The sequence below is a fragment of the Phyllobates terribilis genome, unplaced genomic scaffold (genome assembly GCF_046119375.1).
Source record: "Phyllobates terribilis strain yellow unplaced genomic scaffold, ASM4611937v1 Scaffold_7__3_contigs__length_470593459, whole genome shotgun sequence".
Lineage (NCBI taxonomy): Eukaryota > Metazoa > Chordata > Amphibia > Anura > Dendrobatidae > Phyllobates > Phyllobates terribilis.
In genome coordinates, this window is record NW_027362767.1 from 236,828,116 (window position 1) to 236,842,037 (window position 13,922).

The window sequence follows — 13,922 nt, forward strand, 5'->3', positions numbered from 1 at the left end:
GTGCCCAAACTGCAATAAAAAACCCATTTATTTATCGCCAAGTGCCAACACGGCAAATTAACCTGAATACTGAGGTTTTAGTTTAGAAAAAACAACTCGTACAGAGAGCAGACAAGGGTAGCATAGAGCAGCCACAGGAGGAGCAGGTGTATGAGACTGAAGAAATAAAGAATGTGCTCACCCCCATCTTGTTATATGCCCCCATCCATGTATATATGCTGTTTCCCCTCCATTCCATGTATATATGCCACCCTCCCCAATCCATGTATATATGGCTGCCCTCCCCAATCCATGTTATATATGGCTGCCCTCCCCAATCCATGTATTTATGGCTGCCCTCCCCAATCCATGTATATATGGCTGCCCTCCCCAATCCATGTATTTATGCTGTTTCCCTCCCATTCCATGTATCTATGCGGTTTCCCCCCCCCATTCCATGTATCTATGCTGTTTCCCCCCATTCCATGTATATATGCGGTTTCCTTCCCCCCTCCCATTCCATCTATATATGCTGTTTCCCCCCGCCATTCCATGTATATATGCTGTTTCCCCCCCATTCCATGTATATATGCTCTTTACCTCCCCCTCCCGCCCCCCATTCCATGTATATATTGCTGTCCCGCCCCCCATTCCATCCTGCTGGCACCGCTGTTCATATTAAAAACAAAAAACGTAATAAACGCTCGTACTCACCTTCCTTCCTCTCCCGCGCCGCATCCTCTCCTCACCCGCCGGGCCAGGTTCTGGTCCAGGAGCGCTAGTGCTGTGGCGATGGCTCGCGTGTCCTTAGGGAGGGCTCTGCGTGCCCACTCTGGCACGCGTGCCATAGGTTCGCCAGCACTGTCCTATATTGTGGCATATATATATACAAACCAGATAAACCTGACCAGCACCTCCTAATGTGAACTGGTGCCGGCTGCTGTAACTATAAAATATATCAAAAGAATGCAGCAGCACTCCATATGGCCAAGATACGTCTTAACAATGAAAATGATGAAAATATAAGATCTGAACTGTTTTGATCAGCAACAAGTACTTACAAAAAACGAAGGTTTTTAGCACATAAATTGGCCAATTCATGTGTGCCCATCAACCATGGCAAGGTAACCTCCCCCTGATGGGTAACTACTCTGCCTTACATGCCACTCTTGGGCTACAAGCCTACAACTAAACAAACAAACATGTCTTCTTCTGGGCTAAAAACACGTACATTTAAAGGGCAAGCAGAGCTGTTTATACAACACCTGCTCGTTGATAGGAGGAGTGCAGAATCAGGCAAGAGGCAGTTACACCCCTTTATAGTAATACAAACCAGAGAAACCTGACCTGCACCTCCTAATGTGAACTGGTGCCAGCTGCTATAACTAATACTTTTATTTATCAAATGAGTTGCAAAATGAATAGAATATATAGTCCAGACATTGACAAGGTTAAAAATAATGATTTTTATTTGAAAGAATAATTTTCTCCTTCAAACTTTGCTTTCGTCAAAGAATGCTCCCTTTGCAGCAATTACAGCATTGCAGACCTTTGGCATTCTAGCTGTTAATTTGCTGAGGTAATCTTGAGAAATTTCACCCCATGCTTCCTGAAGCCCCTCCACAAGTTGGATTGGCTTGATGGGCACTTTTTGCGTACCATATGGTCAAGCTGCTCCCACAACAGCTCAATGGGATTGAGATCTGGTGACTGCGCTGGCCACTCCATTACAGATAGAATACCAGCTGCCTGCTTCTTCCCTAAATAGTTCATGCATAATTTGGAGGTGTGCTTTGGGTCATTGTCCTTTTGTAGGATGAAATTGGCTCCAATCAAGCGCTGTCCACAGGGTATGTAATGGCGTTGCAAAATGGAGTCATAGCCTTCCTTATTCAAAATTCCATTTACCTTGTACAAATCTCCCACTTTACCAGCACCAAAGCAACCCCAGACCATCACATTACCTCCACCATGCTTGACAGATGGCATCAGGCACTCTTCCAGCATCTTTTCAGTTGTTCTGCGTCTCACAAATGTTCTTCTGTGTGATCCAAATACCTCAAACTTTGATTCGTCTGTCCATAAAACTTTTTTCCAATCTTCCTCCGTCCAATGTCTGTGTTCTTTTGCCCATATTAATCTTTTCTAGGGTTGAGCGAGTATGTTCTGTCCGAGTATGCTCGGGCCGAGCTTCGAGTATTTACAGCTGCTTGGTGATATGGTTGAATCGCTCCCGTGTGCATGATTTGCAACTGTTTGACAGCTTTATTACATTTGAGGAATGTGTAAGAAATAGACATTCCTCACATGTAATAAAACTGTCAAACAGTCGCAAATCATGCACACAGGAGCGATTCAACCATATCACCGTGCAGCTGTAAATACTCGGAGTTCGGCCCGAGCATACTCGGCGAAAGGGTTAATAGAACATACTCGCTCAACACTAATCTCTTCCTTTTATTAGCCAGTCTCAAATATGGCTTTTTATTTGCCACTTTGCCCTGAAGGCCAGCATCCTGGAGTCGCCTCTTCACTGTAGATGTTGACACTGGCGTTTTGTGTGTACTATTTAATGAAGCTGCCATTTGAGGAGCTGTGAGGTGTCGATTTCTCAAACTAGAGACTCTAATGTACTTGTCTTGTTGCTCAGTTGTGCAGCAGGGCCTCCCACTTCTCTTTCTACTCTGGTTAGAGCCTGTTGTGCTCTCCTCTGAAGGGAGTAGTACACACCGTTGTAGGAAATCTTCAGTTTCTTGGCAATCTCTCGCTTGGAATAGCCTTCATTTCTAAGAACAAGAATAGACTGTGAAAGTTCTCTTTTTCTTTTTTTTGAGAGTTTCATAGAACAAACAAATGTAATGCTCCAGATTCTCAACTAGCTCAAAGGAAGGTCAATTTTATAGCTTCTCAAATCAGCCAAACAATTTTCAGCTGGGCTAACATACTTGTGCAAGGGTTTTCTATTGTTTTCTACACATCCATTAGCCTTCTTACATAGTTAGCAAACACAATGTACCATTAAAACACTGGAGTAGTGGTTGTTGGATATGGGCCTCTATACACCTATGTAGATATTGCAATAAAAACAAGACGTTTGCAGCTAGAATAGTCATTTACCACATTAACAATGTATAGAGTGTAGTTCTGATTCATTTAATGTTAGCTTCATTGAAAAAAAAATTGCTTTTCTTTCAAAAATAATGAAATTTCTAAATGACCCCAAACATTTGAATGGTAGTGTATATACACTGCTCAAAAAAATAAAGGGAACACTTAAACAACAGAATATAACTCCCAAGTAAATCTAACTTCTGTGAAATCAAACTGTCCACTTAGGAAGCAACACTGATTGACAATCAATTTCACATGCTGTTGTGCAAATGGAATAGGCGGAAATTATTGGCAATTATCAAGACACCCTCAATAAAGGAGTGGTTCTGCAGGTGGGGACCGCAGACCACATCTCAGTACCAATGCTTTCTGGCTGATGTTTTGGTCACTTTTGAATGTTGGTTGTGCTTTCACACTCGTGGTAGCATGAGACGGACTCTACAACCCACAGAAGTTGCTCAGGTAGTGCAGCTCATCCAGGATGGCACATCAATGCGAGCTGTGGCAAGAAGGTTTGCTGTGTCTGTCAGCGTAGTGTTCAGAGGCTGGAGGTGCTACCAGGAGACAGGCCAGTACACCAGGAGACGTGGAGGGGGCCGGAGGAGGGCATCAACCCAGCAGCAGGACCGCTACCTCCAAGAAGGAACAGGAGGAGCACTGCCAGAGCCCTGCAAAATGACCTCCAGCAGGCCACAAATGTGCATGTGTCTGCACAAACTGTTAGAAACCAACTCCATGAGGGTGGTATGAGGGCCCGACGTCCACAGATTGGGGTTGTGCTCACAGCCCAACACCGTGGAGGACGCTTGGCATTTGCCACAGAACACCAGGATTAACAAAGTCGCCACTGGTGCCCTGTGCTCTTCACAGAAGAAAGCAGGTTCACACTGATCACATGTGACAGACGTGACAGAGTCTGGAGACGCCGTGGAGAGCGATCTGCTGCTTGCAACATCCTTCAGCATGACCGGTTTGGCAGTGGGTCAGTAATGGTGTGGGGTGGCATTTCTTTGGAGGGCTGCACAGCCCTCCATGTGCTCGCCAGAGGTAGCCTGACTGCCATTAGGTACCGAGATGAGATCCTCAGACCCCTTGTGAGACCATATGCTGGTGCGGTTGGCCCTGGGTTCCTCCTAATGCAGGACAATGCCAGACCTCATGTGGCTGGAGTGTGTCAGCAGTTCCTGCAAGATGAAGGCATTGAAGCTATGGACTGGCCCGCTCCTGTCCCCAGAACTGAATCCGATTGAGCACATCTGGGACATCATGTCTCCCTCCATCCACCACAGACTGTCCAGGAGTTTGCGGATGCTTTAGTCCAGGTCTGGGAGGAGATCCCACAGGAGACCATCCGCAACCTCATCAGGAGCATGCCCAGGTGTTGTGGGGAGGTCATACAGGCACGTGGAGGCCACACACAATACTGAGCCTCATTTTGACTTGTTTTAAGGACATTACATCAAAGTTGGATCAGCCTGTAGTGTGTTTTTCCACTTTAATTTTGGGGGTGACTCGAAATCCAGGCCTCCATTGGTTAATAAATTTGATTTCCATTGATAATTTTTGTGTGATTTTGTTGTCAGCACATTCAACTTTGTACAGAACAAAGTATTCAATGAGAATATTTCATTCATTCAGATCTAGGATGTGTTATTTGAGTGTTCCCTTTATTTTTTGAGCAGTGTATATAAAGCTGATCAGACCTGAAATAACAAGCACTTTTCACCTATTGTGTCCCCCCATTTCCTTGTAGATTGTAAGCTTGTGAGCAGGACCCTTACTCCTAATGTAACTGTTTAAACTGTCTTACCGTGTATTGAATTTATTGTCTGTATATGCCCCCGCTTAATTGTAAAGTGCTTTGTAATATGTTGGCGCTATATAAATAAAAATTATTTATTATTATTGCACATATACATTTATCCCGACCACTATCGCTCCCAGCCCCCCTTCCTAAACATGTGCAATCTTGGTTCGGCAGAACATACATGTCTGTGTTATAGGAAGAAGGGAGCATTGTTCTGCCGGTAACCTCCTGACAGCAGCTTTGGGAGATCATCATCACTTGTTCGGTAGGCCCCCATACACATTATATATCACTCGCTGCTTCCAAAAGTGCCTGATATGACCAACTTTATTGTGCATGGGAGCCTTCAGGTTACTTATCAGCTCCACTTTAAAAATCGCTACAAAATGACTGACCTTAAAAATTTGTAAGTCACTATTGATAATAGCTTTTATTAACCATCATAAAAGTTGTAGCTACTTTTTTTTTGCCTTTATAGAGTAATGTGAAAATAGCTCTGAAATCACCTGAAAATGACACGTCATGTTGTATACCGTAAATGCATTGATATTAATAATGTCAAACTGTACAAAATAGTCTTGTCTGTTGGTAAATCATACTTGTATTTCTATACCTTTAGCCCTCATTTATTTATTTTTTTGTACCATTTATACCATTTTCATCAATTTTGTGGCTCAGATATTCCTCATTGTTTGGTCAGGGTATCTTTTTTTACCATCAGTGATTATAATGTTAAAAGCGGACAACACTAAACTCATTTTTACTATTCCCCTAGACTTGTATGAGCGATTTTGATCCTTTTATGAATCAAAAACAGACATGTGACCATGATTATTTTTGCGATTTCACGGTCTTCATGATCACTAAGGACGTGAACACTACCATAGATTCTAATGGGTGCTTGTTTTCTCTGTGAAAAGCATGGATAGAACAAGTACGGTAAAATAAAACTGGTGACTGAAATCGGTCTAAACTGCAGTAACCTTAGTAAACAGTGTATGGTCTAGATTTGCAGGGTAATTTGCCGAAAAAAGGTAGCCATTGATATATGATGGTTTTGGTTGATCTTACTGATTACGGGGAATCGCCTGATCAAATATGATTCCTCATAATCAGTAACTACTAAAGGTTCCTTACAGACCCCCCCACAATTTATTTTCATTGATTATATCTATATATATATATATATATATATCATATTTTTATTTATTTTTATTTTTTTGAGGCTGCAAGGAACCAGTAGTAAATGGGTATTTATTAATTGCCAAAGTCACATGCAGCGACATTATTGATAAATTAGCTCAATGATGAGGTGTGATGTGTGGTGCAGAAAGTAATTCCAAAACCTATAGGTAGGTTCCTTTATGAATATAGTTTGTTTTTGTTTTTTTCTGCTGCGCAACCTAGTACTTTAGACATATGGCATAGACGTGATGAGGAGGATTTATCCATATGTTTTTATGTCTTTGCTTTTCCTTGGTAGCTGGAGCAGAGCTTCTCTGGAAGGAAAGCATGGAGTTGAGGAATGAATGTAAATCTTTATCCAAAGAAGCAGCTGAACTATTATCCATATTCAACCAGCAGAGAGCTGTACACAGGTACGACCGCCGTCTGCACGCGAATATACTGGATGACACACAAAGTGACTAATACTCTAGCTGAAGCACGAATTTGCTGACACACAAGATATGAAGTAAAGATGTTAACACAAAGTATAATTTATAATATTTGCTTTATATATTTTTTGATATCTATAGAACTGTAAAGCAACTGTTTTTTTAGGTATAACGCGAAGGGCTTTACCTGTGGAAAATGTCATGACATTTTATTTTGCCCTGTGGGCTACGTTCAGACAAACGTGGCAATACAGAGGCCAGTCACGTCTGCAGAAGTCACGGTGTACATGTGCTGCTCAGTGCGCTCATCCCCTTTGCAAAAGGCGCACAAACTTCGTGCTATTGAAAGAGGAAGAGTAACTCTCATTCACAAAACTGACGAGATTAGTGCATGCTGCGATTTTTGGGTCCGTATATATATATATATATATATATATATATATAATATATATATAATATATATTTCATTTATATAGAGAGTGAGGGATCTTACTCTCAATCTACCCTGAAACTCTCCTGTTAAACGAACATTCAGAGAGAAATTCTTCCCAATCTCATGACATTAGTCACTATACTGATTGATTAAATAAAAGATATCACTTCCAAAATGTCATTCCATATTTAGCCAAAAACATATACAGCCTATCTTTTAAAGCACTTAAGCACTTTATGTGGGTGATGGTGTTGGCTTTGGTGAGGGAGCTCCAAGTGAGGGTCCGTTAGGGGCAGCCGACGTGGAGCAGCGGCGCCAAAATCGTGTCCCATAGGGTGCCAACCTCCGCTGGTAGGAAGGGAAACGAAGGACAAGACATTTCGATCTCCCTTAGAATTCTTTCTGTATTTGTTATTTAACACGAAGTGTTCCCTCTGACATATGGTGATTTATATAATATAGTCAACTCCCACTCCTCTGTTTTAGTTTATGGATTTTGCTTTTAAGAGATATTAATAAAATCTAATTTTTATAGTTTTTTTTTCTCTTTGGTTATGTCTTTTATGGACCCTTTGCTCTATCTAACTTTGTTTTTGTTCTGCGTATTACACCCTGGTGGGAAGGAGGCTGTAATTGTCCAAAAGTGGGAAATGAAGCACAGATGTATCTCAGGCAGGGCCCCAAACAAGTCTGTAAGCAAAAAAAGCTTCCCATGGACATATGGAAGTATAAAATCTCCAGCATTTACTATGCAATACATTCTGAAAGTCTGCAAGGATGGTTGCTAATGCGCTTACTCTGCCTCCATGTCTAATCATGTTATTGCCAGCACATCCCTTGTTTACACAGTAATGTGCTGCCGATAATGATTCATTTTTTTGGGGCCGGTATAAACCATTAGATTGCCCAACGAACAAGTGGGGTGATCGCCACCATCTTTAAATGGGTGGATAATCGGGAACACTAGACTAAATGCGACATAACCTGTTGTAGTAATAATAAGAACGGCAGTTGCTGTTCAATGTGTGAAAAAAAAAACTGTCCTGTTCTTGCATATGTTTTTTTTTTTCCCCCATTATATTGAATTTTCTTTTATCAATTTCTCTACTGAACAGGCAACCAAGGAGACAAAGCTCACAGAAGACAAAGGCTGTAGGGAGTCTCCTAACCACTACTGACACTAAACTGAGCGATAAAGAAACACTAAGTCTTGGTCGTAAATATGATTCCAGAGACCTTAACAAGGTACACCAGATTGTCCTATGTTTCTCTGCAGTATTTAGTATGGTATGTGATACAATGGGTCATGTATTAGAGCTCTATACAAACCTCCATGCTGTAAGAAGTTATAATACAGCACCCATGGACTTTTTTGGGTCTGTTACACCTCTATGCCTCCAATTTCATACAAGGCACGATCCATTGGATGTTGTGTTTACAGATCTCTCCTTGCTTGAAACTTTGCATCGGGGAGGAGGAGGGTATGTAAGATGGTGCTGTGCTGACCACCAGACAGCAGCACACATATAATTATACAGATACATGGATACAATAACATCATCAACCCATGATGTTCACCAGAGAGAGCACCGAGTTCATAATAACTGATGGTAGCATAGCAGTAAATTAGTTATCGATATTAGACTGTTCCAGATGGGACACTGATTTGGGGATTTATTCTGATAACCTTTTTGGAATTTAAATTTTACTTCATTTTTTATTTCACTTTACCTTCCTCCTGTCGAAAAATAGTTTGAACTACATGAATGTATCACTATATATTTTAACCTTTCTGTGATGGGGTGGATAACACAGGATGCGGCTCAGTGACAGGATTATGACTAAATCCAGTAAGAAGGAAATGCCGGCAGTGGAAAACCCATCATGTCATTTACATTTGCTGTTAATAACACAAAACACTTTACGCAGGTTTGACGCCTAGATTTTAGTAGCAATATGGTATACTGCTAGGATCCTGAGAATGAAGGAACCACAGCTCTGGTATAAGGCTTTGTGCCTATGTTTTCTCTGCACAGCGGCACTCATAGCCTCCTCTCTGTACAGGGCACCACTGGTCTCCCCATCCACTTAAAGGGGGCTGAACTATAGTGTTTTCCCAAAGACATTGGCCTTAAAAACAGTGAATGAAATTTTGTGCTACTCTCGTGCTTTAACCCATTCATTCTCCATATTAATGAAGTTTCTGAGCTCAGATCCCCACCCCTCATAAATATGCCATCACCAATATAAGATGGGAAAACCTTAATAATTATATTTTTAGAAACCATACAATTTTATATTTTACAAGTACGTCCCCGTGTAGTTGAATAATGTAGCCCGTGGATTTGGTCATGTGTGGTGCATCCTCTAAATAGGACTAAACATTGTGTTGTGTTTTTCATTGATGTTGACCCTTGATATGAGTAGAAAAATAATAAATACAAGGGTGCTTTACTATTTTATTGCAAATGTTTGCACATGTTTAGCTTCACAGACTTGTCTTAAAGGGCTTGGTCATTTATTTATTTTTTTTTATTGATTCTCTGAGAAAATTGATCCTATTGTGCTAATTCTAATCAGAATTTGATCAGAGAGTGATCTGATTTTCTCAGATGAGGAGAAGATGGAAAAAAAATAAATTTCTCCATTTTGTCAGTCTGAAAATCGGACTGCACGTAGATGTCATCCGATTGTGGTCCGATTTTTTTTTTCCACTGACTCGTTGACTTGGATGGCCAAATATGATCCAATTTACTTTTGCAAATCGGACATGCTGTGTTTTTTTTTTTTCCTCTGACAGGCTCAATCCGAGGAAAAATCGGACATGTGCAACGCCCCATAGAATATCATTGGTCCGAGTTGGATCGCACTTGGGCTGCCAATACAATAGTCTGCACGAGCTATTAGGATAGGTCATCAATATCTGAACTGTGGGGATTCAACACCCGGTACCCCCCGCCAATCAGCTGTAACCGGTGCTTGTCGGATGCTGCCGGAACACAGTAGCTCCATCAAAACTATAGTGGTCGCGGCCAGGTACTGCAGATCCACTTTTTATTCACTTGCATATGGATGGATATGCAGTATGCGGCCACAGCCGCTATAGAAATGATGGAGTTACTGTATTTCAGAAGCATCTGACAACTTCCGACTGGCGCCGGTACCAGCTGATCAAGCTTGTATGAGGAGGTAAGTTCCAGACTGGACCAGAGAAACGAAGTGGATGTTGTTTTATATGGACATTTCAAAGGCATTTGATTCGGTGCCACACAAAAGGTTGGTATATAAAATGAGAATAATGAAACTAGGGAAAAATATGTGTAACTCGGATAACAACTGGCTCAGTGATGGGAAACAAAAGATGGTTATATTACTGGCGCACGATCGGATTGGGTCACAGCTAACAGTGGGGTACCACAGGGATCAGTATTGGACCCTCTTGTTCTTGATCTTTCTAATGATCGTTTTACTCTGAGGCCTGTGACTGAGACAAGGGGCATTCTCTATATCTAGAGGAAAGAAGGTTTAATCATAATGACAGTCGCAGATTCTTTACTGTAAGAGCAGTGAGACTATGGAACTCTCTGCCGCATGATGTTGTAATGAGTGATTCACTACTAAAATTCAAGAAGGTTCTAGATGCCTTTCTTGAAAAATATAATATTACAGGTTATGGGCACTAGATTCTGTGATTGGGCGTTGATCTAGAGAATTAGTCGGATTGCTGTATGTGGAGTCGGGAAGGGATTGGAATGAAGTTTTCCCCTAATATGGAGCTATTAGTGTCTACCCCATGGGGTTTTTGCCTTGCTTTGGATCAACATGTTGGGCCGTAGATTGATCTTGATGAAATTAAGTTTGCCTACAACCTTAAAAAAAAAAAAAACTATGAAACTATAAGGGTGCGAGTATTGCACCCCCAACGATCAGATATCAGTTTGTAGAGTAAAAAGTATTTTTCACGATCCTTTCAATAAGCGTTAAAATGTTGCACGTTGGTTTTCAACTGCACGGAAAAAAATTAGACAGAATTTATACTACTTGAAGACACTGGAGTGTAGAATTGCTGAAATAAATTTAGCAAGATTTTTAAAAAGTTGCAAACAATCAATTATGCTAAAACATCCAGAGAGCCAAAGCCACAGTCATAATGCCAGAAAAAACGATAAGAGTAAATTTTTTTTAAATGTATTTATTTTTTTAATATAATGAATAAGGCACAAATAAAGAAAGTCACAAATGGAACCATTTTTACTCCAGAAAAAAGGCGCAAAAGCAACGATGAATCAGCCTTTCAATGATAATTTCATGATATGGTTGTCTCTGCCGTCATTTCTAGGGAGAAGACCGGCTTCAACTTTTCAGCAAAAAATACAACTTCTTACGAGAAGAAGCACCCGAGATTATGAAGGAGCTGCACGTCTTGCAACAGGACCTGAAAAGCCTCCCTTCCCACCACAGTAAGGTGAGCACTGGTTTCGGGTATAGTCCAGTAATCCAGCTTCTCATTTGGTTACACATGTGTATTGTCTCAATAATTAACAGTCAGGTAATTCACTCAGGTTTAATTACTGTCTTGAAAATGAAAACTCAAACAGAAACGTTTTACTCATTCCTATTGATGACCATTTATTCCTATGTTTTGCACATCATTAACTATTTAGACTGTCAGCTGTTCAGAAGTGTCAATAGAGGGGGCTAGAGAGCAGTATGTGGCCTTCATCAGTCCACAGTATGGGTGTGGTTGTATACTTAGTGATTTCTCAAGTATCATCCAAAAAAACAATGATAAAAATATTAGTAAATAGCAGATGTCGTCTGGAGCATGAAAAAAATAAGCAGTGATGCCGTAAATGTCACGGTCACTGACTATAAATACATTTATCGCATACAGTATATCTATTATGAAAAAAAAATGCAGAATAGAGCCAAAGACCCAATATTAATTTTGCAGCAATCCCTAGAATACTAAAATGAAAGCAACGTTTTAGCAACTGGAGATCTTCAATTATTAGCATCCCACATAAATTATGAATAAATCATACTTTGTCGTAATCCTGCAGTCTTGCTGCTGTCACACACTATCTATCATTTGTCTCTTTGTGCTAACATACAAATGGTGGCTTAGCCAGAAGTAGAGGACGGATAGAAGGGAGCGAGACTCCCGGATTACACTACACAGAGTTTGTTTGCTGTCTGTTACCATAGAGATACATAGTTGGTATAGAAGCTGTAGGAAATTTTTCTTAAAAAGTTATTACAAAGTTGCTTCAGTTTTCATATAAGATTTTATTGGGATTTTATTTGCCTGCATAGCCTCTTAGATAAATGCAAAAAAAAAAAAAAAATAATTCCCTTATAGTTCTAATTCACACCACAATAATTATGATGAATTTGATGACTGTTATTTACCACACCCCCTTCCTACTAAGCTACACCCAATTTTTAGAAAGTTACTGGAGTCTGTTGAAACTGGGGTGTAGACACCAAAAGTTGCTAAATTTTTTTGCGTAGCTACAAGATATGCTAACACTTTTTAGATATTTGAAACCGTTTTACACCAGGATTCTGGCAAAACTGTTTGATGAATTGGAGCAATAGTATAGATACATCCGACATGCACCCCCAGTAGTGGTCATGTGTTTGTCTGTGTAAACTTTGTTTCATATCACATTGGGCATTTCACTGATCTGCGATGCTTGTGTCTTTTACTTTATTCCTCTTGATAAATGCTATCCCCTCCCTTTTCTTCTTACTGTCTCCTTGTGCAGACAGGTTTCTGACATTTTTGAGGCGTAAGATCCATGCTTTGGAAAGATGCCAAATGTTTTAATATAGTTCATCATGTTATTATAATAAGGACAAATGCACAAGCGTGTCTCCCAGTCAATAAAAGCAGAAAGCAGTTTGTGAGCTCAGATCTCTGCTTGTCTGCTGCAAGCAGAGGAAAATGTTTATTGTAACATTAATTCTTAACTCTTTCTTCACTAGCATCATCACGAGGAAAGGATTATTTAGGATCACACTTAGACCACGTTCACACATTCAGTATTTGGTCCGTATTTTCCATCTGTATTTGTAAACCAAAATCCGAAGTGGAATAATCAGAAGGAAAGTATAATAGAAACATGTGCACCACTTCTGTATTTTTCACCCACTCCCAGTTTTGGCTTAGAAATACTGATGTAAAATACTGACTAAATTGTGGACGTGGCCTTACTGTATATAACATACCTAGTATTTGCATGAACGTCAAAGACTGACCACTTGCAGTCCTGGATTCTGCCATTCATCACAGTGTAGGTCAGGAGAGATATGTTCACCTTTCTGCCAAGATGCAACTTGAGTATAAGTACATGTTCCCATGTAGCATACATACTGGATTTTTTCTGCTTTTTTTGTGATGAAAATTTACCGCCTATAAAGGGAATCTGTCCACCAGGTTTTTGCTCCCCCCATCTGAGTTCAGCATGATGTAGGCGCAGAGACCCTGATTCAAGCAATGTTTCACTCACTGGGCTGCTTGCTGTCGTTTTGATAAAATCCCTGTTTTCTCTGCTGCAGATCTAGCAGTTTTCCAATTGCTGAGCTCTGTGTAACCCCACCCACAACACTGATTGGCAGCTTTCTGCCCAGGTACACAGAAATCAGCCAATCAGTGATGGAGGTGGGGTTGGACTACCTGACAGCAGGTTTACTAGTCCCTCTAGTGATAATCTCTTGCTGATAAAACAATGATTTTATCACAACTACAGCGAGCAGCCCAGTAAGTGACACATCGCTAGAATCAGGCTCTCATAGACTATGTTGAACTGCGCATTTTTTGGTGTGTTTTTTTTTTTTTCTCTTTAGGCTTCTATGAAGAGCCTGAAAAAAATGCATAGAAAACACAGTTGTGTTTTAAGTGCAGAATCAAAGATTTTTTGTACTAAAAAAAGCGCATTAAAAATGCTGCTTTAAGTCTGCTTCAAAAATG

General features: G+C 40.5%; 1 protein-coding gene across 7 annotated transcripts in view; it reads left to right on the forward strand.

Annotated features, from left to right (window-relative positions):
• Nucleotides 1–13,922, forward strand: part of LOC141154244 (uncharacterized) — a 150,535-nt gene that overhangs the window by 92,285 nt on the left and 44,328 nt on the right. For all 7 annotated transcript variants that reach the window (XM_073639853.1, XM_073639852.1, XM_073639858.1 and 4 more), the window contains 3 exons: nt 6,381–6,495; nt 8,062–8,191; nt 11,286–11,411. In XM_073639853.1, the coding sequence (XP_073495954.1) occupies nt 6,381–6,495; nt 8,062–8,191; nt 11,286–11,411 (371 nt within the window). The remainder of the gene's footprint in view (nt 1–6,380; nt 6,496–8,061; nt 8,192–11,285; nt 11,412–13,922) is intronic.